This window comes from Phyllostomus hastatus, unplaced genomic scaffold (assembly GCF_019186645.2).
Source record: "Phyllostomus hastatus isolate PE091 unplaced genomic scaffold, TTU_PhHast_1.1 phas_contig_80, whole genome shotgun sequence".
NCBI lineage: Eukaryota > Metazoa > Chordata > Mammalia > Chiroptera > Phyllostomidae > Phyllostomus > Phyllostomus hastatus.
The window spans coordinates 29,166,239-29,193,638 of record NW_025333960.1 but is presented as its reverse complement, the minus strand read 5'-3'; the positions used below and the strand labels follow the sequence as shown (position 1 = coordinate 29,193,638).

General features: G+C 39.1%; 1 protein-coding gene across 15 annotated transcripts in view; it reads right to left on the bottom strand.

The window, feature by feature from the left end:
- DTNA (dystrobrevin alpha) overlaps window positions 1–27,400 on the bottom strand; it is a 249,233-nt gene that overhangs the window by 40,098 nt on the left and 181,735 nt on the right. For 5 of the 15 annotated variants that reach the window (XM_045849591.1, XM_045849592.1, XM_045849593.1 and 2 more), the window contains exons 10-11: window positions 25,981–26,105; window positions 20,897–20,980 (exon numbers count right to left, since the gene is read on the bottom strand). In XM_045849591.1, coding sequence (XP_045705547.1) covers window positions 20,897–20,980; window positions 25,981–26,105 — 209 coding nt within the window. Of the gene's footprint in view, window positions 1–10,575; window positions 10,669–11,219; window positions 11,298–19,260; window positions 19,535–20,896; window positions 20,981–23,588; window positions 23,598–25,980; window positions 26,106–27,400 lie in introns of those variants that run through there. The other 10 variants (XM_045849586.1, XM_045849589.1, XM_045849600.1 and 7 more) reach the window with 5 other exon arrangements.

The following is a 27,400-nucleotide window of genomic DNA, read 5'->3' as shown; positions in this document are numbered from 1 at the left end:
ATAGAAATTGTTTGTACTACAATAAGGACAAAATGAGTCCCTAAAAAACTAATGTAAATAGAAGCAAGTAAATAAAAACCCAATAATGCAAATATCAATTCTCCCATATTTCAGAAGGCACTTCACTAAAGACTAAGTTTGGATGCCATTAAAAAAATTCTATGCAACGTATCAGTAACACTAATCTTGTTAACGGACTAATTGGTCATAGTTTGGTTTATTTATTATTATGGTATCAGGTTAGAGTCAAGGTTAGAAACTAGTTCTTATTATCCCCAAATTTACTTATATTTTCCTCCATTGGCTCTTATACTTAAGTCTGTTCCTTAAAGAACAAAATTAATATTCATGATTATGCATTAAAAATGACATACTTCTATGCCAATATTAAGGTTGCAAGAATTATCCATTGCAAAATCTTAGATCCATATAAGGAACATACATTTATATCCTTTATATGTATATTTGCATGTACGTACACATGCAACATAGTCTCTTCACCTTCGTTCTAAAGAGAGAAGATGAATGAAAATCATTATGTACTTATGGTGACATATTAGTTATGTCACTCCCAAACAGCTCTTCCCTGGTTGGCTGAATCCATTAATGTAACACTTTTTCTCATCATTTGACATTTTTGTTTCCATTTTCTCTGCTCTAGCCTATACCCTTCACATATGTAAACTATGTCTATTCTTATCCTGAATACTTCCACCCTTGATTTAGCTCTTTTCTCTGGGCCTGATGACTACCTAGAATATTCCTGAGTTTCTCCATTTACTAAGTCACTCCTCCATCTTCAGAAAAAGGGTCTTCCCTTTTCCTTTCACCCAAATCAGAGAATGCATGTAAAAAGCATCAAACGAATATGATGCCTAGAACACATAAACTGATAAAAAATGTTAGTTAATACAATATTATTATTTTGCCTCTTAAGTAACCTATTCAGATTTATCAATGATTTTTGTCTCCTTCAAAATGCCATCTGCCATCCAACAGCTATCTAGAACAGGGGAGCTTCTCAAACTTTAGGGTGTGCACATATCACTTTGGGATGTAAAAACGCAGTTTCTGATTCTATAGTGGTGTGGGGATAGTTTGGGAGATGGGACCTAAGAATCTGCATTTCTAACAAGCTTCCAAGATACATTGATATGTTGCTATCTAAGGACACTTTGTATAGCAAGGATCTAGAAGATCTTGAGAATAAAATGGAAAAATCTGAACACATGAAATGAACCACAAATATAAACTATATAAAACAGACCATTTTTATGAGTATTTAACTGATATCCATGTAGTATGTGTGACATTTTATATTTTTAATTTTATATTTCTACTGCAATTACATTATGACAGAAAAATTTAGGATTTCAGGGTGACATATGTATATAGTATCAATCCCTGTGGATTGAGAGTTAAATTAGCATACAAAAGACTTGCAGTAAGAAAATAGTCCTAATAACCAAAAGAATTAGTTCTGGAAAATTGATGCTTTAACACAGTATCTGCACTCTGCAGTGGTTAAAAATAATAACTAAATTCGTTGCTGCAGTTTTAATAAGAAAGAGGAAGTTACACTGTCTTTGCTTTAAACACAAAACTACCCATAAAGAAACAATCTGATTTTAACACATTTATTATTTCTGGCTGGTGTATTAGTGACTATAGGCCTAACCGAACACTGTGTAGACAACAGAAATTGTTGCTCCAAGCCCAGGACAAGGATTTGTTTGACTGCCTGAAAGTGACTTTGTCAAAAACATTTGTGAGTATTCTGATAAATACGTAATAAAAAAATACCTTGATAAAAATACCTCATGATAAAAGTGTCTTCTATCATGAATGGCCAGTAAGTATAAATAATATGAAGGTTACATAAAAAAAGCCTTCTGGAAATGTAAGATGTGAAGTTATGGGATTCTGCCTAGTAAGCTATAATTCAGACTTCCGTGCTTTTCCTCCCGCAGCACTGGCCAAATGAGGGCTGAGTGATGTATCGCCGCTTTGTGCACACAAACGATTTATGAGTCCACATGTGCCATTTCAGTATGTTCAAATTATACACGGGTGAATGAGGCATTTCTCTGATAAATTCCTTTATTTCAAGACTTCAATTACAAATAGCCGAAAATGAATGGCCAATAATCCCTAAATCATTAAAGAAATAGTGATTCTAACACTTCCCCCATCCCTGGCTATTTATTTCAAGATTTTATAATCAGTAATCTTGCTACAAGGCCATGATGAATTAAAAAGTGGCTGCTGTGTAGACTGCATGTTGAGTGGGGAAGATCTATTATTTTGAAAGCTCTCCAGTTTCCACCTTAAATACATGGCCAGTGGCTGCTGCTAGGGATTTGAAAATGGCATTCTAGGAAACTCAAGTGGCTCCAGCTAAGCAATGGCTTACTAACTTGTGATTTAGCAAAGATTTCGGGGAACTCAGGGTTTCTTCACATTTTGTTTGTTTGTTCCTCTGCAGACCTGTTCTGACCTCCACGGTGGGAAAGGCAACCGAATGATGTAATCCAGAACTATTTGTATGTTTTTCCTTTATATTTTTTCATTTGTCTAAAATGGTAATGGGAATTTTATCACTAGAGATTACTTTTTAAGGTCATTAGGCCTCAGGTACTACTCTTCTATTAAAATGCAAATAGCTAATAGGAGGATTACTGCCTGAGAAGGCATTATGAGTGAACACTAAGATGACTTTATAAGGTTATGTCCTATATTTCGCAGTTGGTCGGGAGCAAAACGCTACAGGGTAGAGCCCTGCTCAGGCCTTTAGGAGTCAGTGCGCAGGGGAGTCAGGGTGGAAAATAATAAAGTGACAGGGGTCCACAAAGGGATGTTATGGGACCGAGGATGGGGAAAGAAATGAACAAACTCCCAAAGCCTCAACATCGGCTCTTTAAAGACTGATTTCAAAGGAAAAGACAGGGAATCATGAAATGATGACTTCATGGATAAGAATAAAGGAATCAGCACAATACTGGCTTTTCTGTAGGGATGCCTTCAAACACCTTTACCGAGACTCTGACTTGAACAAGCCACTCTGCCGCAGTCATCTACAGCGCCCTGCATTCTCTCTCCGACAAACTCTCAACTTCCTCCACTTTCTTCAACTCCAGCTGTCACTGAAGTGCTCCAGGCCACTGTCATCTTAGCCTGAATTAGTGTAAAGTCCTCTCAACAGGTTGCTCTGATTTTAGACTTAGTCTTCCCTCCAATTCATCTTCTATCCTGTAGTCAGTGATCTTTCACAAATGAAGCTGGCTGTAACATCCTTGTGCATAAAGTCCTTTAACACATTCTAATTTTGGAAACTCCTAATAGCATGTATAAAGTCCTGCATAACTTAGCTTTATCTGTTACCCCAGTTACTCTAGTAGCTTTATCAAACTTAAGTTCCTCAATGGACCACATTCTCTCTGCCCTGAACAATCTCTCTGCTTGTTTCACACACACACCCACCTGGCTAATTCCTCTTCATACTGCGGTTGGCTTTAGCTGTTATTTCCTACCCTCACCTCCAGCCTCCAAATTCAGGTTCATAGTTTCTCAGAGATTCCGTAGCACTCTGCACTGCACTGTACTGCCCTTATTATAGCTGTTATTCCTTTGCATTTTAATTGCCTTTTCACTTGTCTTTATCCTTTGCTAAACTGTAACTTCTTTGAGGGTTCAATCTTTTTATCATTAGATCTTGAGCGTTTAGCACAGTGCTTGGAACACAGCAAGAACACCTAAGAATGAGTTGGGCAAACGAATGGCTGAAGGCTGGCTCTCTTAGGCTGGTAAGGTCATGGTCTTTGGTCCACCTCTTCCACGTCTTTCTGGGCTTTGCGTGCTTCCTCAATACTTTGACAAATTGGGAAGAATACTTTAAAACCAGCCATGCCATCTAAAATCGAACTGTGAAATATTTACTTTGGGCAAAATTAAAAAATCAAGATACATCCTATGGCTGCATACAGACTCCTTAACCTGCTTGGTAGAGGTGCTAAAGTTCATAGAAATGTCACTATATTTATTCACATTTATCAACATCAGGCCTTCCCCATCCCCCATCATGGGCAATTTTCTTTTGTTTCTCATTTTGTTGTTGTTTTAAAGATTAGGAAAGCAGATGATGTCTGAAAGGGGCAAGATTCCACTTAAAAAAATGCTTGTTCCTTGGAGGAGTGAATCACTGATTGGGATGTGATAAAAGTGTGGCTGGGAGGTTGTGCTGGTCATTTCTGGTTTCAAAGCCCAGCCCTCTCACTTACTAGCTGTGTGACTCAGGGCAGGTCACTTAGCCTCTTTGTGCCTCAGTTTTCTCACCTATAGAACAGGGATACAAGGGTAAGCTCCCCATGGCTTCTTGGGAGGATCCCATGTGAAGCATTTAGTGCAGTGCTAGGGCACATGGCAAGACTCTATGCAAGAATTCTTTATACTCTTACCTCTAAAAAGTAGGAAATACTGCCTTGGAATGACTATATTTTTGCACCATAACTTCCTTATCTATAAATTAGCTTCCTGCTCATGTGATTGGTAACTTACTGTTCAGTATTCTAGGTTATGCCAAAAAGGGTAAAGACAGTTTAGTTGAGTCAGTGAAGGAGTTTACAGAAGCAATAGGTGGACTTTACTTCTCTGATTTCCTGAACAAAGGGAGGCATTAGCTTAACGGTGATTGCCTTCTCTTCTTTCTCCTTGCTTCTGTAAGCAAAGCTGCACATGGCCATGACTTTTTAATCAAAGTGTCCTGTTTATACAATTTAATGAAACACCATATGAGACCACATCCCATCCTGAATTCTTTATTTTAGCACATTTGAAGAGAGCGTACTCTGAAGTTCATCCATTCAACAATATTGATGAACACACACAGGCTCTCAGTTTCTTTCTACCATATTTATAATGGACAGATTTTACACAATAGAATTTTAAAATCTAACTTTAAAAAATATGTGTTTATTGATTTTAGAGGGAGAGGAAGGCAGAGAGAGAAAGAGAGGGAAACATTGATGTGAGAGAGAAACATCAATGTGAGAGAGAAACATTGATTGGTTGCCTCCCATACATGCCCCAAACAGAAATTGAACCCCTAACCTTTTGGTGTACAGGATGATGCTCCAACCAACTGAATCGTACCAGCCAGGGCTGCAATCCAACTTTTTAGATGCTTTTAGTTAGAGTCAAAATTAAGGGAGGAACTAACATTGAGTTAATCCCATGTGCCCACTACTGCACTAGCTAATTTACACCTATAATCTCACCGGCTTGGTAGTGCCACTCTCATTTTCCATGGAAATTAAAATGTATTAGACTCTACAATAGGGAAGGGAACACATCTTAAAATCAATTTATCATCTGATTATGCCGAGAAAACCTCTGTGGGGACAACACAACCAATGCAGATATGTGATATTCTTCACATTTATAATTCTAGCATTCTAAGTAAATTCTTTTCTTAGAAGTCCAATTCTATAACTGAAGTTCCTAAATATTTCCCTGAAGGAGAAGTGTTAACAAGGGAATGGAAATTCATAAAAGAGACACTGTCAGTTGGTGTAGATAATTTCTTTTTTCTCTCAACAGGTTGCAATAAATTTACATTTTTCAAAATCAACAGCATTTAGGGAACAGTGTCAATAAAATCATAGCTTACACATTAAACATATTAAAGGCACACGATTCAGTGAACTCAGTGTTGGACTTAATTGTGTCTCCTCAGAATTCACGTGCTTGGTGAAGTTTTTAAAGAGGTGATTCAGGTTAGGTGAGTCTGTAAGGATGGGGCCCTAATTCAATAAGACTGGTGTCTTTATCAAAGAGGAAGAGAGCTAGGGGTGTCCATGTGCAGAGACAAGACCACAGAAGGACATGGGAAAGCAGGTGTCTGCAGGCTAAGGGGAGAGGCTTCAGGAGACAACAACCCTGCTGGCACCTTGGTCTTGGACTTCGAGCCTGCAGGACTGTGAGAAAACAAATTCCCGTTGTTCAAGCCACACCGTCAGAGGTATTTTGATATAGTAGCCCCAGCAAACTAATACAAAATGAAAGAGACTGGAGAGCATGAAAAAAAGTTTTAGTTCTTGCCCATTTTCACTTTCAGGTTTTTTTTTTTAAGTTTTGCCCCATTATTTGCTTTTCTCACGTCGGTAAATTACGGTGCTTTTCTTTATCCACATTTACCACCTCTCTCTATGTCCAGCTTAACACTTTACACTAGATGTTTGATTTAAGGGCTTATTTATAGTAGCTGATATTTTAAATAGTACAAATATTGATTTACTAATAAAAAAGATTTTCTGAGGACTCCTAACAATTGTGCTTGGTGTGAGAGGGAGTCTTATACCTACAGCACTATCGACACTCTGCAACATCACAAGATGTTTATTGGGCACCTACAATGAGCCAGGCACCGTGCAAGGTGTCAGAGATGTGGGGGCGGGCAAGTCAGAGAGGGTCTCTGCCCCATAAAGTGGAGGAGAGATAGTAAACCAACCAACCAAATGACCAAATAAGCAACCAATCAATCAACCAGTGTTTGAATTTATGGTAAGAATGAAATAAACAGTATGCCATAACAGAGACTAATATAGGAGACCTGGGGAGGTGCGCCTTTCATCTGAGATTTGAAGCCAGAGTAGGAGGCAGTGATGTATATGTGAAAAGGGAGGGCAGGGGTAAGTGGGGAAGAATGTTCTAGGCACCCGGAAGAACTAGTATCATGATCTGGAGGCAGTTTAGGAGTTGTCTTTAGGAATTGATCAGAAGCTGCTGTGACTAGGCATTGCAACAGAGTGGAACAACCCTTGACTGCCGGGGCCGGGAGGTGGGTAGGCAAGGCCCAGATCACACACAGGCTCCCGGAGTCTGGGCTGTAAACTAACTGCAGAGGAATCTATTACTGTGTTCAAGCAGATAAGCCAATAAAACTTTATACTTCATATGTGAATCCTAGGAATAGGCATAAAGTGTGCAATTTCTTGTACTTGATAAAAAACGTATAGGCAGAAGAAATTTGAACCTGGCTATGTGAGACCAGGAGTCTAGCTAGTGACAGCTGTTGATCATGACATCAAAATATAGACTGTAGCCTTTAATCGTGCCCCTCTGTCCCTCACAAGGGGAGCCTTTCCAGAGAGAAGTATGCCAGCAGCTTCTGAATGATAAGTATCAGGTACATAATTATGGTAAGAGTTAGAAGTTCTGGGCTGGTTTCTGATCCTCTGGTCTGCCTGCCACAGTCAGTCCTTATAAACCACTAGCAAGCCCAGGCATTTGGTAGCTTTAGGGAAGGGCAGAGAGAGCCCCCACCATATGGCATTTTGATACCTCTTCTCCTCAATTGGAGAAGGTGATTAAAAACATCGAGGTTTTTAAAACTTCACTGAATTCGGAAAACGGCAGAAATTCTCCTTTGAGCTACAGTTTATTTATTTGGCTTCTCTGACATCAGAATCAACAATAACACATCAGTGATTCTTTAATTTAGCAGCTGTTTAGAAATATTCACAAATAATTTTAATTAATTTAATTATTTAATTAATTTTGCACTAACTTAGCAACTATTTACAACTATTTACTATTTACAAGTGAGTCAATTTCTCCATTAATCTGGGGTAGAAGGGCCCACACAGTGTGAATCAGGAGCATGTATGAATGATTATGAAAACAAACCGTTTAACCAAGAACAGCTACTAGGACCTGTGTGCAAGCCCTTGCTAGCATGTGAACTTGGGTAGGTCACTTAATGTCTTGGAGCTTTCATTTTCTTATCAGCGAAATGGAAATGATACTACCTAAACTCACAGGGCTTTGACAGGCAAACTAAGGGCTCTATAATGTTTGAAACTCTCCATAAATGTAAAATTCATTCATATTCTGGCTGCTGTGATGAGATACAAGAGCACAAAGACAAAACTCTTGCCCCTTTGATGCTTACAATCAAAATGAGAAATCACAACACGTAGAAAATAGAACTAAATACATAAATTGTAACTTAATTAACAACCACCATCCTTATTATTAGAATATGCTCAAAATATTTGTTAAGATACAATAAAGTAATACAGCAGGATATGAAATTTCAGGAAATAAATACATGGTGGATGCAGTGTGGGGAGTGTCCCTGAAAGCTTCCTGGAGGGCGTACCTTTATGTAGGTTTTATAAGAGGCACTATGCCTAGTGGTTATGAGCCAGGAATCAAGTGGCTAATGACCAAATCCCTGTTCCACTGTTTAGTAGCCATGTGACTAGGGGAGAGTCATGTAACTCTCATGATTGATACCTTTACTGATCTATAAAACGGGGATGGTTGTAATTACTCTACAGGCTTGCTTGAAGGACGAGGGGAAATTATGTGAATAATTATGTAATTAATTTATGCAAATATACATTATTTATGAAGAGTTATGTAACTTGTATATTATGTAACTTATGTAATATTGTATAAATAAAGTTTTTAACACAGTGCTTAGCACAAGGCAAGTGCTTTAAAAAAGGTAGCTCTTATGATTATTAGCATTATATATCTCACCACAGTTGAGTGATGGTAAAGATTATAGCTATAACGATGACAAAGGAGGTGAGAGACCACTACATTACTTACATAAAGTGGCTGGTGTGGGGAATTGTTAGGATCTAATTAAACAGAGAGGAAAGAGAAGGAAAAATGAGAAATTTGAAGTATGACTTGGAATTTTTTAAGGACAGAAAAAAGCTATGAGAAATATGGAGGCAGCAGCCATTAAAACGGAGTCTGCTTCATAGATCAGCCTTAAATTCTGCTTTGTTTTCAAAATACAAATCACACCTAGCTTTTATCAAGTAGATGTAAGGTGTCTCTGCTGAGACAGTTTTAAGGTCTTAAGTGACCATCAAGTCAATGTGATTAATCACTTGAGTAGGGAAGAGGGCTGCTAGTAACAATCTCCAAGCTTTCCTCTTTGGAGAGTTCTGTGTTACAACTTTAATTAAGAAAAGGTCAAAGAAAAGTAATAGAAATAGCCAGAGTATGCTTAGAATTACGGGGGAGAGGACACAGTGTGAGATCACATCATTGTCTTCGGACATGATTAAGTCTATATTGACTGCATTTTTCTTTAAAGATTACTCATACATTTTTTCTTTGTAATTCAGTAATTTTAGTTTTATTGTTTCAGCCACCATACAACATTGTGGAACCAAACTCATTGGGAATAAGATTAAAGCAATCACTCTTTCCGCTTGTAGTTCTGAGAGGCTGAGATGTGAGAAAGAAGAGGGACAGTTTGATCTACAAGCTTAAGAAAATCTGAACAAAGATATGAGCTTAGCAGTAGAGTCCATTTTTATTTCCTGAAAGAGTGGAAAGTAATATAAAATTGAACTTGTATGTTGCTCATATTTTAAAAAATATACAAATTAAAGATGTAACTATTAAATAAATGTTCATCAGTGAATCAAGTAAAATCATCTAGTGTACTAATTATGCAAAAAAAATAATTCTAAGGCATCAGAAGCAGGGATAGGAAAGAACTTGGAAATAGTCAAGGGAGGAATGTTCTAGAAATAAAGAAGTAGCTAACAATACCGAGTCATGCAGGTGATGAGCACTGAGTGTTGGAGGTTTGCTTTCTGTGAAACAATCGTGATCAGGGGGACCAGCTATTTTAAAGACAGTTTAATCCAGTGGCTCACTTAATAGTTATAACTGCAAAAAAATTCCATGGGCCCCTAGTTCAGAGAAAATTAGAGTTATTAAGCAAAATTGAAATATTTCTAAGGAACTGGTTTGCTAAACATATTTGTAAAAAGTGGTCTAAACTAGTTTGAAATATATGAAATTTATATAGTTTGTCCATTTGTCATTCAAATTGCAACTGTACATTTATTATTAAAACAGTAACTAACCAAAGGCAGGAATCTTCTATGTCACAATCGAAGTACAAAGGGAAAAACTTTATGGATGCCTTTGTCCCAATACATAAGGCCATCTGAATCCATACACTTAACACATCTGAAAGTAAGGCTTGCCTATTCTGAGACTTGAAAACAGGCTTTATCAGAATGGCTATCCAGAAATATTTGTAAGTAAAAGTTACAAGACAATCTTTGTTAAGGAAATGATTTTCAGGGTATGATCCCATCCCATAACTTTTCTTCTTTTCCACCTCAATCATAAGTGAATGGAGCACTGCTCTCCAAATCAGAAACATACACGCCCTGGGAATAAGACAAATTATTCTTGCCTCACCATTGTGTGGTCATTTGGCACAGCACTTGTAACAGCCAACTGTGGGACCCACCGACCTGCAGCCACCTGAATGCTAATGCTGAGCATGGTGCCCACTTACACAAGTTATCCCTGCAACTAAGATATAAACAAGGATATGAATTGTATGGCACATGAATGGGAAATATCCAAATTATTGATGATGTTACAAAAGAAATTTTAATTGAATCAGTTAAAAAGTGCCTTAGTGACACCCCTGGCATCCAGTGACTTTGCCCCTTGCTGAGACTGCTTGTAAAGAGATGAGACTACTCCCCTCTCCACGGACAGTCAAGCAGCCAAACCTGCACTAACCATGAAGGGTTGTTCCGGAGCATGTTGACGTACAACCCGATGAGCACATGTTCATCAGCTAGCCTGTCTGCCACACTGAGGCTGTACTGAATCCTGAAACAGGGTGGGAGGAAAGAAAGGGTGGTGTTAGGAGTGGCGGACAGAAAGAAGCAGAACAGGTAGGAATGCACTTGTGGTAAAAAGGCATTTGGAAAACCAAGCAAATGAAGGGAAGAGAACCACTGCTCTATAAAAAACACAAGCAAAATCCAAGCAATGGAATTCACACTTGCATCTCACTAACCTCAAAAATACAGACTTTACCTTCTCTGTAGGTAACTTATAAGAAAACAGATTTGCATTCTTCACACCACTAAGACCAAGAAATTCAACTGTACATTAAACACATTGCAAGCAAAGATTAAGTAACTTTTGGAAAATCAAATCTGAAGCTTAGTCATTAAAAAAAAGTAAATCAGGGGAAGTGACTAAAAACACAGATGTTTCTACTCAAAATAACTAGATGGTGCTGTTAATGGGGTTATAATGGAGCTGCTTTTACTAAATCAAAGATGGCTCTTCACACACAAAGCATGTTGACAAAAGAAATCTCCATTTTTAGTTTTGTTAATTCAGGGTTCCAGTGTACTCTGGCTTGAACTTACCCTTTGCCCTTCAGAAAAGCCGGAGCAGCCCTAGCCAGTAGTTTGCTCTGCTCTACTTCACTGTCCTTGGGAGGAGAGCTGGTTAATAAGACGGGAAAGCCAAGAAGAGCGTAAACACGGCAATGCATTCAAGAATAGAACTGGCAACAGAAACGCCCAAGTCTAGATCCAAGCTCCATTTGGACAGCTCTCTTATTATTTTGAAATGTTCAAGATGTTTTCAGATTTCCACAGAGTTGAACTAGGAGTAGAAACCTGGCCTGAGAACCACAATTATAATTACACAAGCCGCCACAACCCCAGATTTGACCTCCGCTATGTGCTGAACAAATAGATTGTATTATACCTAGACATAAGGACAATACACTCAACATTCATTACAGACAATCATGTAAACAGTCCAATGGTTCACTAAATCCTGTCGGCCTCTATATGTAAGTCAAGAAGGTTATCTCCCCAGCTTTCCCTATATTCTCCAACTTTCTATGTTGGATAGAGACTTGAAAATTACCTAGTTTGAGATTGCTGTCTTATTAGAAGTGCTTTACTACTTTAAGCACAAGTCACCTAGCCTTGGCTATGAAACTGCAAAGAAAAGTTTCAGAGAAACTGAGAAATAAACCCTTGAGCCTTATAAATACACATTCATATTCCTCGCAGCTATAATGGGTGCACAGAACCCCATCAATATAGCAAATTCTTACCATTTTTAGATTCATTATGAGGAACACTCATTTAGTAATTTAAATGACAGTTTTACAAGTTTAGAATGTAGTTTTATTGAAGGACAGACAGAAATATAAATGATAATGAAGTGTGGCCAGGCCAGAGTCATCCAAGATCTACTGTCATAAATCCACATGCTTCCTTGGGAAATATGTTTTTAATTTTTGGTGTTACAAATGTACTTGTGATGTGCTTAAAGAGAGTTTGCTCCCTTGTAGGTTAAGAATTTTCCCTGCAACATGGGTATACTTAAATCTATTTTGTCTGCCCCCCCCCTTCATGGAGAACACAAAATTAACTGTCTGTCCTTATTGCAGCAACAAGCTTTTTTAATTACTAGGCTTGAAATGATGATATTTCACAAACTTTCCCATCTTTTCAAGTTTTAAATCATATATATGTATAGCTTATAAAGTAGCTAAAACTTTAAAAACTTTAATTGCAAGCTTTGAGGTTTTACTACAAAGTATCACTCTTTCAAACCATGAAACACATACAATAAAAATTTATAAATGAATATCATATTAGAATTATGCACAGTGTAACTGGAATTCTTGTTCTATACTACAAGATTCCTTAAGTAGTGAAGCTTCTGGCAAATTTAAAATCAAATTTGATCTGTAAAGAAGCTGGCAGAGAGTAGGCACTCAAGTCTGTTGAATGCAAAGATTTCTCCCCACTTTTCAGGAATCCTGTTACACAAAGTATCGCTATACTTAAAAAGTACAACTGCACACAACATTGACTTTAAAAACGAAATGATTAATATTCTAGGAGAATCTACTTTCCTGATGAACTTAAAGAAATTTTTTTTCAGCGTACTGATCTCTACCATCTAAGACTATGAAACCTGTCCATCAGGGCCAAGTAGCTACTATAAAGCCATAGTCATCGGAGTTTTCCCATCATCCCACTGAAACAGCACTGCAGACCTTGTCTTCTGAAGCATGTCCATTATCCAGTCACTACAGTCTCTTTGCTGCCCAGTTGAGGCAGGAGGTAGTCAGGAAGGAAGCTCCAGAGGCCCCGCAGGGCTGAGGTAGAAAACATCTATACATGACAAAGACCCCCTAAGACGGGTTGTTCCTGTTTTCTGGGATAACTCTGAATCATAGAATGCACCTGCGCGCTACCCCTGATTCATTATAATATCATTATAATGAAATAACATTGTGGGACTCCCTTCTCCAGTAGCCAATCAAGAAAGTCATGGGAAACCACACATGCGCACTAGCTTTGAAATCCAACTCCTTGTACCTGCACAGGAAAAGCCCGCCAAAGACTAGCAGGGGGGCTTCTGCCCCTACAAGAATAGAATCCCCCAGCCCACGTGCCCTTTTTCCTCTGCTCAGAGCTGGTTCACTCCTGTGTCCTGTGGTGTGTACTATCACTTAATAAACCTCCCCTCTTTCTTTATGCTATAAACTTTGTGTGTTCGGTTCAATTCTTTGTCCTCGATCACTAAGAACCTGGTTACCTGTGCACACCTGTGCACACCTGTGACACAGTTACCAACCTCAACTTTCTTGTAACTCAAGATTGCTGTACCTACTTTATCATTGATTTCAGATTCTTGCAACACCACTCAACACACTGTGTGACAAGTTAGTGATTCTTTCCTCCAAATTACAGTATTTCCCTGCTTTGTTATGCTTGTCTGCCCCTTGACTCCCAGAAATTGTGGTGATATTTTATAAATCAAAAGCTTAATTACAATGACATGGATACAACTCCCAATATTTTATGCACAAGAAGAAAAGACCAGTAGAAGAAAGAAATAGAGGAGGATCTATCAGAGGATGTGTTTGCTGCAAATTACTCTAGCGAACCTTATGAGAGGATGGTGGTATCTCAATAAAGCCCAGAGGGGCTGTCCCACCACTAGGCCACTGGCTAACAGCACCACTGCAGGGGCCTTGCGGACATCAGTATGGTGCAGGGGCTGGGGCCACAAGGGAGCAGTTGCCCAGATTTTCCTCTGTTGTCCTTATTCTTTCTTTCTTTCCAACTCTTTGGGCCCCTCTCTCCTTCCTCTACTCAATTCATCTGTCTCTCCTCTTCCTTCTCTTCTTCTTCCCAAGTCCCTTCCTCCATCAAGAGGATGAGCAGTTAGTCTCTGTATACACAACTCTTCTTCTGTTTTCATTTTCTTTGCATTGGCCCTGGCCAGTATTGGTTTAAGTCCTCTCACGTTCCTTTCCCTTCACACGTGAATTCTTGGGAATCAGTTTTCTTGGAAAATATGGGGATGGTGCTATCTGCATTTATGAGTTTGTGGAAATCAACCATTTATTTTGTTTTGCTACAGTTCTTAGTTGTTAGTGCCAGAAGTACTTCTGAGTGTTGGCACTCAGTGTCCACACTGTTTTTGCACTTCCAAAAACTGGCTTTAAATTCTGCTCCTCATGACTTATTTCTAGAGAGCCAAAAATATGACCATGTATAGAGGAAGTCAAATGCATGACAGAAACAAAAACCACCCACTCTTTCAAAATGAAATGGATTAGGAACTTAGAGAGTTGATGGGGAAGCAGGTTTCACTTAAAACTTGGGCTGTAAAGAGTTTTCATATGAAGTATCTTCAGCAGAACTTCTTTGCAGCTCCTAAGGAGCTTGAAGAAAGGGGGCAAAGTGAAAAAAATTTTCTCCTGAGTTGTGAAAACACTGACAATACGTTGTTAATTATGATCTCTTCAAAGCAATGTATGCTCATATTTTATAAACTAATTTAGATTTTTAAACTGTCATTTTGTAGCTTGGCAGTTTGCTTGGTGAATTTGGGTGACATGTCTAATTAATTGCGGACTTTGGGATCAGGCACGCTGGAACAGATGTTCTTACCAAGAAATGAGTGCTTTTGCACAAGCTAGTTCTAAAAGCTTCTGAGTCTTCTATATGCCCTGCCTGCACGTCAAAGTGCACCTTTCCTTTCAAGCTCTGAAATGGGAACTACTTGGGACTCCCCTTGACCATGGGCGATAAATCTTTTCTGAGTCCCCTGGAGAAGCAAGACTGCCATCTCTAAAATTGTATGCATATGTACCTTTTTTCTTATTGTTGTCATTTTTTTTTTAACCAGGCCCATGCCCATGTATAAGCACATCCCTTTCACATGTATTACCAGTAATGAGTGTGGTGACATTCGTACCCCTGAGTGTAAGACAAGGTAAATTTTGAAGTTTATGTGTTTTGCTGGGAAAAAAAGGGACAGAAATATTCCTTTAAGGCTATTTATTTCCTAAAAAAGTCTCTATTTTCTCACCAATTCCTTTTTAGAACTTTAGAAAATAGGATATATAAAGATAAATGCCCTTCTTGCCAAATTTTCTCTCACACACACACACACACACACACACACACACAGATGCAATAGTTCTGGAAGGATAGAGAAATTTAAAAATATTTCATATTTATTTATTTAAATTCACCCTTTACTTTTGAAGGTTGACAACTGATGCCAGTAGTTTTGCTTAAGTGCAAACGTTTTTGGTGCGTTCTAAGGTAACAAAACTACACATAAAAGCTCCCTGGGATTTTGCTGAAATCTGAAATATATTTTTACAAACCCCTCTCTGTTTATGTTGGATTACTATTTTAGCCCTGGTCAAAGACGTTTTTCCCTTATTGAATGTGAAAACAAATGGGTTTAAATGAAAGTCGGATGCGGTCTCACTGAGCAACAGTGCTACAGAAATAAGTCACGTCATGTGCAATAATTGTGAACGCAGGGGTTGGCAGGAACACAATATTGAGCCATGTCAAACTGGAAACATATATCTTCATTTGTATTGATTTCAAATAATTAATAAAGTTGTGTGGTGTTTGGACTTGTGAAGAATAACTTGTAAAGTCAGCTCCCTCCTTAAGTGACTATCACTGTGAATCAAATTTTGCTGCTCACTGTAATTAACATAGTTTGGGCACAATAGAGAAGAGAATATACATCAGTTTTGTTAGGAGGTAATATCTTGAAAAATTGTCTTTCCCTTTCCTATTCTAGCTTTCAATATCTTTGATCTGAAACAAAATATCTGCCACATGCAAATCAACAAACAAGCATAAAAAGTAGTTTAGTGTCTCAGTGGGGTAATTAATTGTTGTCAGTTCAAGCTGGCATGAAAATCAAACCACCTTAAGCAGATACCATAGAAGAAATACTAAGAACCCTTACACTGGATTCGCTACATTTACTGTTTTCCCCCAGACATCATCAAACCACAGCAACTATATTTTTACCAAGAGAGCCTCTGGAAAAGTGTGCTGGTGCAGAGCACACACAGACAACAACTAAAGCAACTCTAATAAGGGAATAAAAGTTGTCGAGGTGAAGAAGAGAGGTGACAGCAGTTTTAATTATGCCCTCACATTTTAGTGTAGGAAGCAGAATTCAGTGTAAAGATGGGCTTATTTCGAGTTTGGAAAAATCTGGCATATTAATGTAGCTCTGGGGAGACATGGAATAAAGAAATAGCAGCAGAGAGTGATTATTTCAAATTTCATAAAATTTCAGACAACACACCCAGAAAGTGTGAAAAGAGTGAAGAAATCTTCAGGGTAGCCCTGGCTGGAACGGCTCAGTGGATTGAAGGGGCACCAGTTCAATTCCCAGTCGGGGCACATGCCTGGGTTTTAGGCCAGGTCCCCAGTGGGGGCACATAAGAGGCAACTAATTGATATATCTCTTACAAATCAATGTTTCTCTCCCTCTCTGTAAAAATAAAAAAAGAAAAAAAGAAATCCTCAGGCTATTTGATGCATATTTATCTGTTTTATGATGTTGATTTATAAATTTATCTACTTTTCTTACTGAAAAAGATGGGCTTTAATCTTAGAAAAAATTAACCATGAATAAAACTTTGATTTTCAGATCAAAGACTGAATTCTGTACCTCAATTTCATTTCTATTCACTTTTGATTACCAAAGCACAAATGCTTAAAATTTAGTTTGAACTTTTAAGTCAGATTAATAATCTGGGTTGTTAGGTAAAGAATCTTTGTTTCAGCAAAGTGTTTGAAATAACAGAAAAGACATAGTAATTAGCCACTCTGTGGTTGAAAACCCAAACCAATCTAGCAAGTAGCCAATCAACAAAAATAACTCACAAACGCTGTTCCACTGGTAAGAATCAGAGTCTGGGAAGCACTTGGGGCATGTGGTATGCCTTCCCCACATGCACCACTGAGCCTAACACAATGTTAAGAAATTAACCAAATGTTATTGTGACAAACCAGAAAACACCACATTAAATTGCGGTCAAGATAGTCTATGCCTGAAGCAATTCTACCATTTGGAAGAGTGATAAGGTCTGGTTAGGTGCTACACATCCTAGCCAACCTGATTCCTTTTCTGAGTGGCTTTCATTATAGAAATCTATTGAAATATCTGGGAAAACTTTATGAGATATTTCTAACACTGGGGATAGAAGAATCTAGCCATTCAAACTTTCAGAGCATCCTTAATGTGGCTAATGAAGAAGCCAGACAGAACTAAAGAAACTCATTTTACAGGAAAGACTGGTTGACTTTCTCACATAACCTGGGCAAGGATTTTCGTGAGATCATTAGGAGTTTACAAAGGGGGCATGACTCTGGCCTACGAAGAGAGCAGATACTCAGAGGCACAGTGCTGCGCACAGTGCGAGGAGAACGGACTTTTCAGACCTGGCTTTGGGTCAGTGCTAGCAGTAATATTTGCAACAGTGACAGGATGTACTTCAGAAGCTGAGATAATGTTGCTGCTCTACTATACATAGCTCTTGGAGCTTTTTTTCTAGTGGTAATGATAGATTTCTATTGACCCGGCCACCTGGTCCCTACAAATTAATGCATTTCCAAGAAAACAATCTAGGTTTAGGGATAAAGTTATGATCAAGAAAATGAACGCAGTGAATTAGTCCATGAATTATGTTATTTGACCAACATTCTAATTGCTAACTGGCATCACACACACACACACACACACACACACACACACACAAACATAGACTTCAAGCGGTTAAGGGAGAGTGCCTTCAAGAATTCCCTCTTTTCTTTTAAGTAAGGGAAAAGTGAATCATGTATAACTGGAGATGGATATAAGAAAAGAGGATGCAGCAGATGGTGGTGGTAACCAGAGTTATACACTCATAAATCTGTGTGAGTCAGATTACTAGGATGTCAAGAGACTTCAAAGATATACCCTAGTGCCCTTTGAAGATCAAAGTGGTGTGCTTGTAAAGGACTCTAGGTGAGCAATGCTGGGAGTTTATGACGAGGATTCTGGAGTGCTGATTTCAGCTCGTCCTCTTTCCGCTTTATCTTTCTAAGATTTGTCACAAAATACTGATACCTCAGGCTAATAAAATATCTGCATGGCAAACTTCTCTGCTTTATTGACACTGATCAGCATGTTCCTGGCTTGTTTAGGCTTTATCTCATTTCAAAAAAGGAAGTCGGTGTGGAGCAGGAGTGAGGGCAGGGCTCCAGGTTACATTTACTTGGCTCAGTTCCAATCACAGGAAGAATAGGACCTTTAACTTATGCCTACATTTGGCGTTATGGGTTTCCATCAATTTTAGTGTATGAACATGGTTAAGAAATGAACAGTGGATCACCACTAGCATTATCAATTGACAGAAATTAAGCATTAATGGTATGATATTCATTTTGGAATTGCTACTTCAGTAGGAATCAGACTGCTCTGCCTTGGGGAGAACATGGCCCAGGCCCAGTGGGGCAGAAAGGTGTTACGTCCTCAAGTCTTTTACTGCAATATGGTCCAGCCATGTGACCTGGTCCTGGCCTCACCCAGTTAATGCTAATGATCGTTCCAAGATGCACTTCATTCAAGAGTCTAAGAAATCACCATCTGGGTCTTGCAAAGAAGGAAAGATGAAAATCCGGCTCGGTCTTCTTCATAGCTGTGCGTCTCATGTATACACTGGTGCGAGGCCATGAGATCAGTAAAATAAGGGGAAATGAGAGGAAGGAGCTGAGAAGTCCAGCTCAAGTTGGAAATTCTCAATGGAGTCTTGTGAAAGCCCCAAAGACCTCTGTCTCCCCTGAGACACACAGCAAGGACTTTAGTGATGGAGTAGAATGACTAGCAGTCTGGCTATGGAACTGCCACTATGACTAGTGATTCAGGGCTGGGATACTGACCGTGTGCAGTGGTCAAGCTGATTTACATACAGCTTTATAAGCGAATGCTCTTCAGCCACAGGGCTGGATGCACTTATCCCCTCAGGCAACCTGAGGGAGTCAAACAATGAGATCTCATTAAAACCTCCCACAGACAGAGCAAGGCCCACTCATGGAGGAAAGAAGTTCAGTGTACACAGCTTTATTGAACAGCACCCTTAAAACAGAAGCCAGAGGCCAATCTCTGAGGTGACAGGATGAACTGCAAACTTTAAACAATGTGTCTGTGGTTCACAAGGAACATTCCAAAAGGACTGAAAATGGGAAAAAAGGGAAATTATCATATTTTGGGTTAATAGGTACCATGCACCCTGGAGGAACCAGAACAGCTCAGAGCATTATAGGAATATTTTAGAGTAGAGGAAGCCATGTTATCCATCTAGACGCATCCACCATAAGCACCGTCCGAGCTGAAATGATATAAAATGACCTTCAGTAAGGATGGAGTCTATCTCTGCTCGACATTTGCAGAATGCAGAGCTTCCTAATAAATGCACAACATCTTTCTTAACATCATGCAGGATCTTCTCTAGGCAGATGCACAGGCCCATGTCTCTTACAGACTTTACAGTGTAGGATTCTGTTTTAGAAAAGATGGTTGAATTTGCTGGGGGTTTTGAAAAGAAGTGCTAAGAGAAACACACCGAGGGCCTAACCACATGATTTCACTGTGGGGTTCTGTAGTTCAGTTGTGTCTTCATTTCCACTGGTTAAATACAGACTTGCTTAATTTATAGGAAGGAAACACCATGAACATTCCATTTATTCTGCTCATTACAATTATGGGGAACCCCTTCATCCCGGGTTCCTGTTGATGGGCAAGTACAGGAACGCGGAGGAAAAACAGTAGTGCTCCGAGTCTCACTGCCTTCAAATCCTCACTAGAACGTACCAGGATTTTACAGTGAAACTGGCATCTCAGAAACCTCTTCAGGGAAAAGACTGATTACGTTCATTTTGTAAAACATGAGGCTGTATTTTTTTTTCCTACTGAAAGGCATTTGAAAATCTTGGGCTCAGTTACTCACTCTAATTATCCTTACCTTTGCCTCTGCTTTCCTGTGAGCTTTCTCCTTGTATTTATAAAATAATTCTCTGGTGCTTTATTTGTGATATTTGATCAAATGAGCAACTCTTGACCCTGCATATTTGTAACATTGGCTCTAAAGGAAGTACTGCAGTCACCTGTTCTTTGCTCACAGTGGGAATGGATCTTGTTAAAAAAGATGATACATAATCCACCTTTTGTTTGAGTCCTTGTTACTATCCTGAAATTACTTATGTAGAAACTACATTTCCAAGTTTGGTCTTCAGTCTCTAGCCTCAGGAACTGCAAGGTTCACCAAGAAGAGGATTTTATATCTGGAGCTTTGAATTCAGAGATGTTTCAGAGTGTACATCATAATTATCCATTGAATCTTGAAATTCCAATTTCCTGGCTTAAATGGACCTTTCTAAGTGTTATGAAAGCGACTTTCTCAGTGAAGAGAATGCATGCATGTCAGTAGTAAAACATAAACTTATTCTACATTCTTACAGTGGCTGCACTATAAATGCAAGTCCTGCAGAAAGGACTTTAATCCCTGCAGCTATCCTATTCCTCTTTATATGCAGCCAAATGAATGAAATGGAAAACATGCAACAGATATTTACTTAACTAGTTTCTAACAATAGGCTTCCACTCTTGGTTTACACTAGGATATTTTTCTTGCCACAGAATCAAGGCTCATTACCAAATCGAGGGCTTATTATAAAGTAGGATTGGAACTTACCTCCTGGTAATAAAAGGACTTCCTGAGGAGGGGACAGAGTGGGAGAACAGGGTGTCATTCATGCTGGTTACAGGTCTGGGTGGCCTAAAACAAAGTACAGTATGGATGGGAAGTTAAAACAAGTAGAAGTCACAGATTAAAATCTAGCTACCACCATCCCTGAGGAGAGGGGGTGGGAAGACCAGAGTTCTATCTTAACTCAGGATCAACACAAAATTTTACATTTTTCAACTACATTCTTTGAGTGTTTTAAAGTTACATTTCTTTTTCTAATTTAATTTTTATTGTATTTTATTCCATTACCATTTAGTGTCCCCTTCCCCACAGCAAACACCTCACCGTTGTCCATGTCCGTAAAGTTACATTGCTTTGAGAACACAGAATCTCAAGGAAACATGGTGAGGAAGTTCTGGACACCACAGGGTGTTGATTCATGAGCTCTGAGCCTCAGTGAGGATTTTGAGGCAGCCTTACATTTACTGCCTTCTAAAGGGAGAAGCTCTGAAAATTGATAATGTTCAGGACCTACATCTTTTTGCAAAAAGGAAGATCTCTGAAGGCTTGGAAACTTCTTCTTGTGTTTCCCACAAAAATGGCCCTCTCCCTCCCGTCCAGCCTGGAAGGACCCAGCTACAAAGTCATCTGGTACTTGCTCTTTGTTGTAAATGAAGATGCCATTAAGCACCTGCAAAGTATTTACTGACTTCCTGTTATTGGATGGCCCAGATAATAGGGCACGTGGTGCAAGGCTTCACTCACAAACTTCACTTTTTTTCATGTGATGAGAGAAAATAATAGGTTGAACATTCCTCAAAATTGTCCATGAGCCAAACTACCAACTGCATCAGGTCTGTCCTTCCCTGTGCTGTTTTACATTTCATCTGGTCATTTTTGCCCCATCACTGGTGTCTTAGTCCAGGCAAAACCATAGAGCTGTGATCCTGCTCTCATCTCCAAGCAGTTTTTAGTCTGACTTTAGGTCCGTGGTAAGACAATCCATGAGAAACCGAGACGGGATTGACAGTTCAATAGATGGAGGGTGAGGCAGGGTATCATTCTGCATCAGGAAAAATTTTGATTTCACTGTAATTCTCTATTTGAGTTTGACAGTGTAGAATTATTTGAAGATGAAATGTTAATTACAGTAGCCTATAGAGTCTATGGTGTTGGCTTGATCAAGAGCCGAATTTGTAATGGGTTAATTCTTTATCCTAGGGAATGAGATAGAGTTTGTATTCTACAATAAAGAAATTCTAGGAAACAGGTAGACTTGTTTACCGCAATTTGTTTAATGGGAATGAATATGATGCTATGCAGGTTTTAAAATGTCAGCACTATATACAAAAACTCATTAAAACTTGGTTCCCAGTACCTGGGGTTCAACTGAGAATTTGTTGACATACTGTTTGTCGGATGAGGTCAAAACAGCAGGTTCACTATTTCATCTGCTCTAAACATATTAGCCAAAATTCTGAAAACAATCTTGGTGTTGTGCATTGCTAATCTAGGATGTAGCTTTAAAAGAAAGATTTTATTTATTTATTTTTAGAGAGAGGGGAAGGGAGGAAGAGAGGGAGAGAAACATCAGTGTGTGGTTGCCTCTCACATACCCCCTACTGGGGACCTGGCTTGCAACCCAGGCATGTGCCCTGACTGGGAATAGAACTGGCGACCCTTTGGTTCGCAGGCTGGTAGTCAATCCACAACGCTACACCAGCCAGGGTTAGGATGTAGCTTTGTTACCTGAGGCTAATTTAAAACTAATTTTGCCTTGAGCAGACAGGTTGGCTTTATAAGAAGGATGCTATTTTTATACAAATGTCCTCTGTGAATTTCAAAATTCAGGTATTTCAGTTTTTAAAGCAGTAAACAGAATGAAATATCTTACATTGTAGCTTGAAAAAATCTTGACTAACCTTTCTTTTGTCTTTTTAAAAAACTTTCCCATCTTGCTCTATCGCTAGGCAATGAGAAAAGTAGATTTAGAATGCGTTTTAACTATCCTGGTAAATTTACTTTATTAAACCTGGTTACTGCAAAGCTGAAAATTGTAGCTTATTAGTAAACAGCTTCAGATTTAAAGTTCATTATAAAAATGCTGAACTTGAGACACAGAATGGCTACCCTTAGGACCAAATGTTGACTTTCAAAAGGATTAAAGTTTCTATTTCCTCCATAAACAAGTGGCAAGTTACCTTATCTAATAAATAGGTCTCATTGGGAATTTTAAACATATTTACTCTTTTTTTTTTTTTAAAGATTTTATTTATTTATTTTTAGAGAGGGAGAGAGAGAGAGAGAGAGAGAGAGAGAGAGAGAGAGAGATATCAATGTGCGGTTGCTGGGGGTTCTGGCCTGCAACCCAGGAATGTACCCTGGCTGGGAATCGAACCTGGGACACTTTGGTTCCCAGCCCGTGCTCAATCCACTGAGCTATGCCAGCCAGGGCAACATATTTACTCTTAAAGAAAAGAAATAGTTCCATAAGATAAAGCCACAGGGGCCTAGTCCAAGATTTTCTTCCTGGATGACATCTTTGCAGAAGGCATTTTTATAAAACTGTCATTCTTATAAACTGAAAGTGTTCAGCTTAAGGCAGAATGAGTTTTAAACTAGTTTTGTGTCTCATAAGTACTTATAATTATGATGACAAATCTTTATAAGTACACTGGGGACTATTGAACTTACTTACCAAGTATCACTTTGGGCAGCAAAGAATTGAATAGAATAGAGACTGTTAATCATGGTGGTAACATTTACAAGCAATCTGATAGCTAAGCACAAATGCCAAGATACCAAAATGTCACCCACTGAAGCAGCCATCACGTGCCTAGGATAATTTAGAATAGCTAAATGAACAGTATATTTTAAAATTAGAAGCCTTAGGTATCCCCATCCAAAAAATAATGAAAATAAGACATGGATGCCTATTTAGGGCATTAACATTTAAATAACAAATAGGGAGAAAAATGTCTAAAGTCAAAAATAGAAAAAATATTCTGTTCTAGTATAGATTGAGCATTCTGCATCCAGAGTTTCTAATATGTTATTTCAGTAATTACATATTTTTCACAATTTTTAAATTAAGACATTCACCCTGGAAAAATATATTAGCAGTGAGGATAGATCACTATTTTGATTCAAGGGATATTTTGAGAATCCAGTTCAATATATTCAACATTTCTCAGAAAAAAGGGCATATTTTGTGTAGAATTTTAAGGGAATCCTGAAACTCTCCATGGAACCCAAACTGTGTAGATATTACTCTCATTTAGTTGAGTGAATAATGCATCAGCTCATATCACCACTATAAAGTTAAAAAAATTTTACACGGCCAATTAAATAATACCCTCCCCAACCCCAGTCCTGAGCCAACTTGAGTACAAGTCTCCATGCAAGGTGATACTTCAGTGCGGCTGACTGTGAAATGGACTTTGATTTCACACTGCCTCATCTCCTAATTCTTTCCTGAGGCGGGAGGCAGCATCCTAATTCTGTTCTATTGCAAAGCCCATAGAGCCAAGCCATTCACACCCCAAGTCTCTCTTCCTAGTATCCAGCAGCTCTGGTTGAATGCTGCACTCAGGGGTGAAACTCCTGGCAGGTCTGGTAGAAGGTGACTATGTGGCAAAGCATAGACTTGCCCTCACTTTGTTTTGTTCATTCGTTAACAGTTTAGTGATTGTCTCTGGCTATGGGAGGGAAAGTTGAGACCTTAATAAGAACAGCTCATTTTCTGAAGTCATTTTCTGAAAGTGGTTAGCTCTTTGGAACACTCTCTGTATTTATTTACCCCTGGTTTATCTGAAGGCTTATTTTTAGGAGCAAAATTTCCAAAAATAGTGAACCACATTCTACAGATTCAGTTTATATTAGTTTTTGGATGCCTCGCCTATGCCAGCAACAGGAGCCTCCAGACTGTGTGCTGCTGAGGACAGTGAGCCCTCATAGGCACTTGGGACCAAACCAAACAAAGCCCTGTAGTATTTATACAAAGTTCACGGACATGCCACAGCACAGGTCATTTGATGGTATTTGCTTAGATCCATCAGACGAAAGAGTTACTGCTTTCATAAGGGTCTCAGGCCCACCACAGTGCTACTTATGGGTCATGATCTGAACTGCCTGAATCATGAACTCGGCATTGGTGAATTCCTAATGCTGGTAGGTCTGATCAGCCCACCTCTTGATGTCAACATGTCCACATAGGCTCTGCAGTGCCGCAGGTCCTGCTGAACTTGCAAATGAAAGGCAATCTATCAGGAGGGAAAATCACCTATTCTAGATGTGAGGCTTGCTGAGGCACTGCTGACTACAGAATTCCTTACTGTGCTTAGAAATAGGAAATGGGCTCCCTTCATCTTTTGAGCCCAAGACGACATCAGAGGAAAAAAGCCTCCTCTTTTTTCTTGGCTACCAAGGCCGGAGAGAGGCTCTGACGGTAAGGGGTGGGGGTAGGTGGGAGCACTGTGCCCTGGCCCAGGCCCAGGCCCCTCTTTCCTCCAAACACACACCTACTTTGGAGGAATATTTTTTTAAAGTCTGTTTTGTAGATGTTCTGATAAATATTCCCACCAATGCCCCTCTTTAATGTTCCCCAGCACAAGCCATGATTTTTCTGAAGTTATGTAGCTTGGGATAAAACAGCAATAATTTCCAGGTTTGCTGCCATCTTTGAGATGGCTGTCTCTGCAGAAAAATAAAACAAAGGGCTTTTGTATTTGGGACTCAAGGCACATATGATGCTAAAGTAAAATGTGCTTTAAAATTTTCTTACCACACTAATTCCATTGATTGCTAACTTCCAATGAGTGAACTCCACTAACACCCCTATATTTTAAAACTATCCTTTTTTATCACTGGGTGAATTACATTAGTGCTGCATACCTTACTTGTACAGCTGAGCACTTGTACTATATATCTCTACAACAAAATATTGTAATGACTTTACATTCACTGTTTTTCTTTAAATTACATGTTAAAGCTCTGTCCCTGACAACTGATAGGAAATTTGCTTTTGTGTGGACTCAGATGTGCATCAATGAAGAGAGAGGTCTCTTAGTGTGGAGGGCAGAGGTACTCACACGATGTGGGCCAAGTTGAGTGGCTTCTCAGGCTGGTCCGGGAACATAGGGTGCAAAGGCTCACGGCTGGAAGCACAGCTCAGGGACTTGCTTAACGCATTAGTTAGCTTCTTAGCGGGTGATTTCTGCAAAGAAGAAGAAAGATAGAGGTGATAACAATTGACATTTATGTCACATTTTATCAGATGATTTGCTTTCATAGTAGATAACCACTCATTCATTCACTCATTCAAGAACTCCTCTTTGAGTATCTACTCCAAGTCAGGGAGTCGGCTCAATGGTAAACAGGCCAACAAGGCGCCTGCCTCCTGCTGCTTAGCATTGGCGAATGCTGTGATAAATGGGAGCTCCTGAGCTGGGACTTAATGGGCCAGCAGGAGTCCTTTAGACAAATACTCAGGGGACTGGGAAGGCGATTCCAGATGGAGGAAGAAGAGGAGAGCAGGACGAAGATCATTAAAGTCCTTATATGTTACATCAAGGACTGTGGTCTTTATCTTGAATGCAGGGGGAGACAATGAAGAGTTTAAATCATGGAGGTGACAGCATCAGACCTGATTCTAGAAGGATTGCTCTGTCTTAATAAGCAAGAGGTTTTGCAGGAACCCAGGTGTAAGATGATTCAGGTGTGGCGGAATGCATCTAACTAAAAGTGCAGCTTCAATTTGAGTCTTGAGAATTTAAAATTCATGTTCTTTTCAGAGCATCATGCTACCTGTAATTCATTTAGATAAGTGGAACATTCATCTTAAAGTTTCATAGCCAAAATTATCAAAAATAATTTACTATATATAATAAATCTTCACCCCAATTTCTCTCCTCCATGAGAAGCCATTTATAACTTTTTAATTTTCTTTTACACATAGAGCCCATAATTGGCAATACAATAATGTGACTTTTGTCCTCATTATTTAAAAGCTAAGTAGTAGGAACATTGTTCAGAAAGTTCCATTGTGGTTTGGCTAGGTGTATCTCTTGGAACACTTAAAACAGTAACAGAATAAAGCTCTTTACCCTATAAACATTGGGGCCACTTCGTCTTCCTGAGGACTCTACTCTGACTTCGTGAAGTTATTGCCCTGCCAAGTAATTTTAGGGTCCTCAATCCCTAAGGAAGAGGTTCCTTATCTAATTTCAGCATTTATATAAAACAACCAACATGATTACTCTTCTGATACCAACTCTCCAGAATCTGGGATAGAACAAGTTTGAAAACTGGTAATATATTGACAATAAGAAAATAGGCCCTGGCTGGTGTAGCTCAGTGGATTGAGCCTGGGCTGTGAACCAAAAGGTCGCAGATTCAATTCCCAGTCAAGGCACATGTCTGGGTAGCAGGCCAGGTCCCCAGTGGGGGCCATGTGAGAGGCAACCACACATTGATGTTTCTCTCCATCTTTCTCCCTCCCTTTCCTTCTAA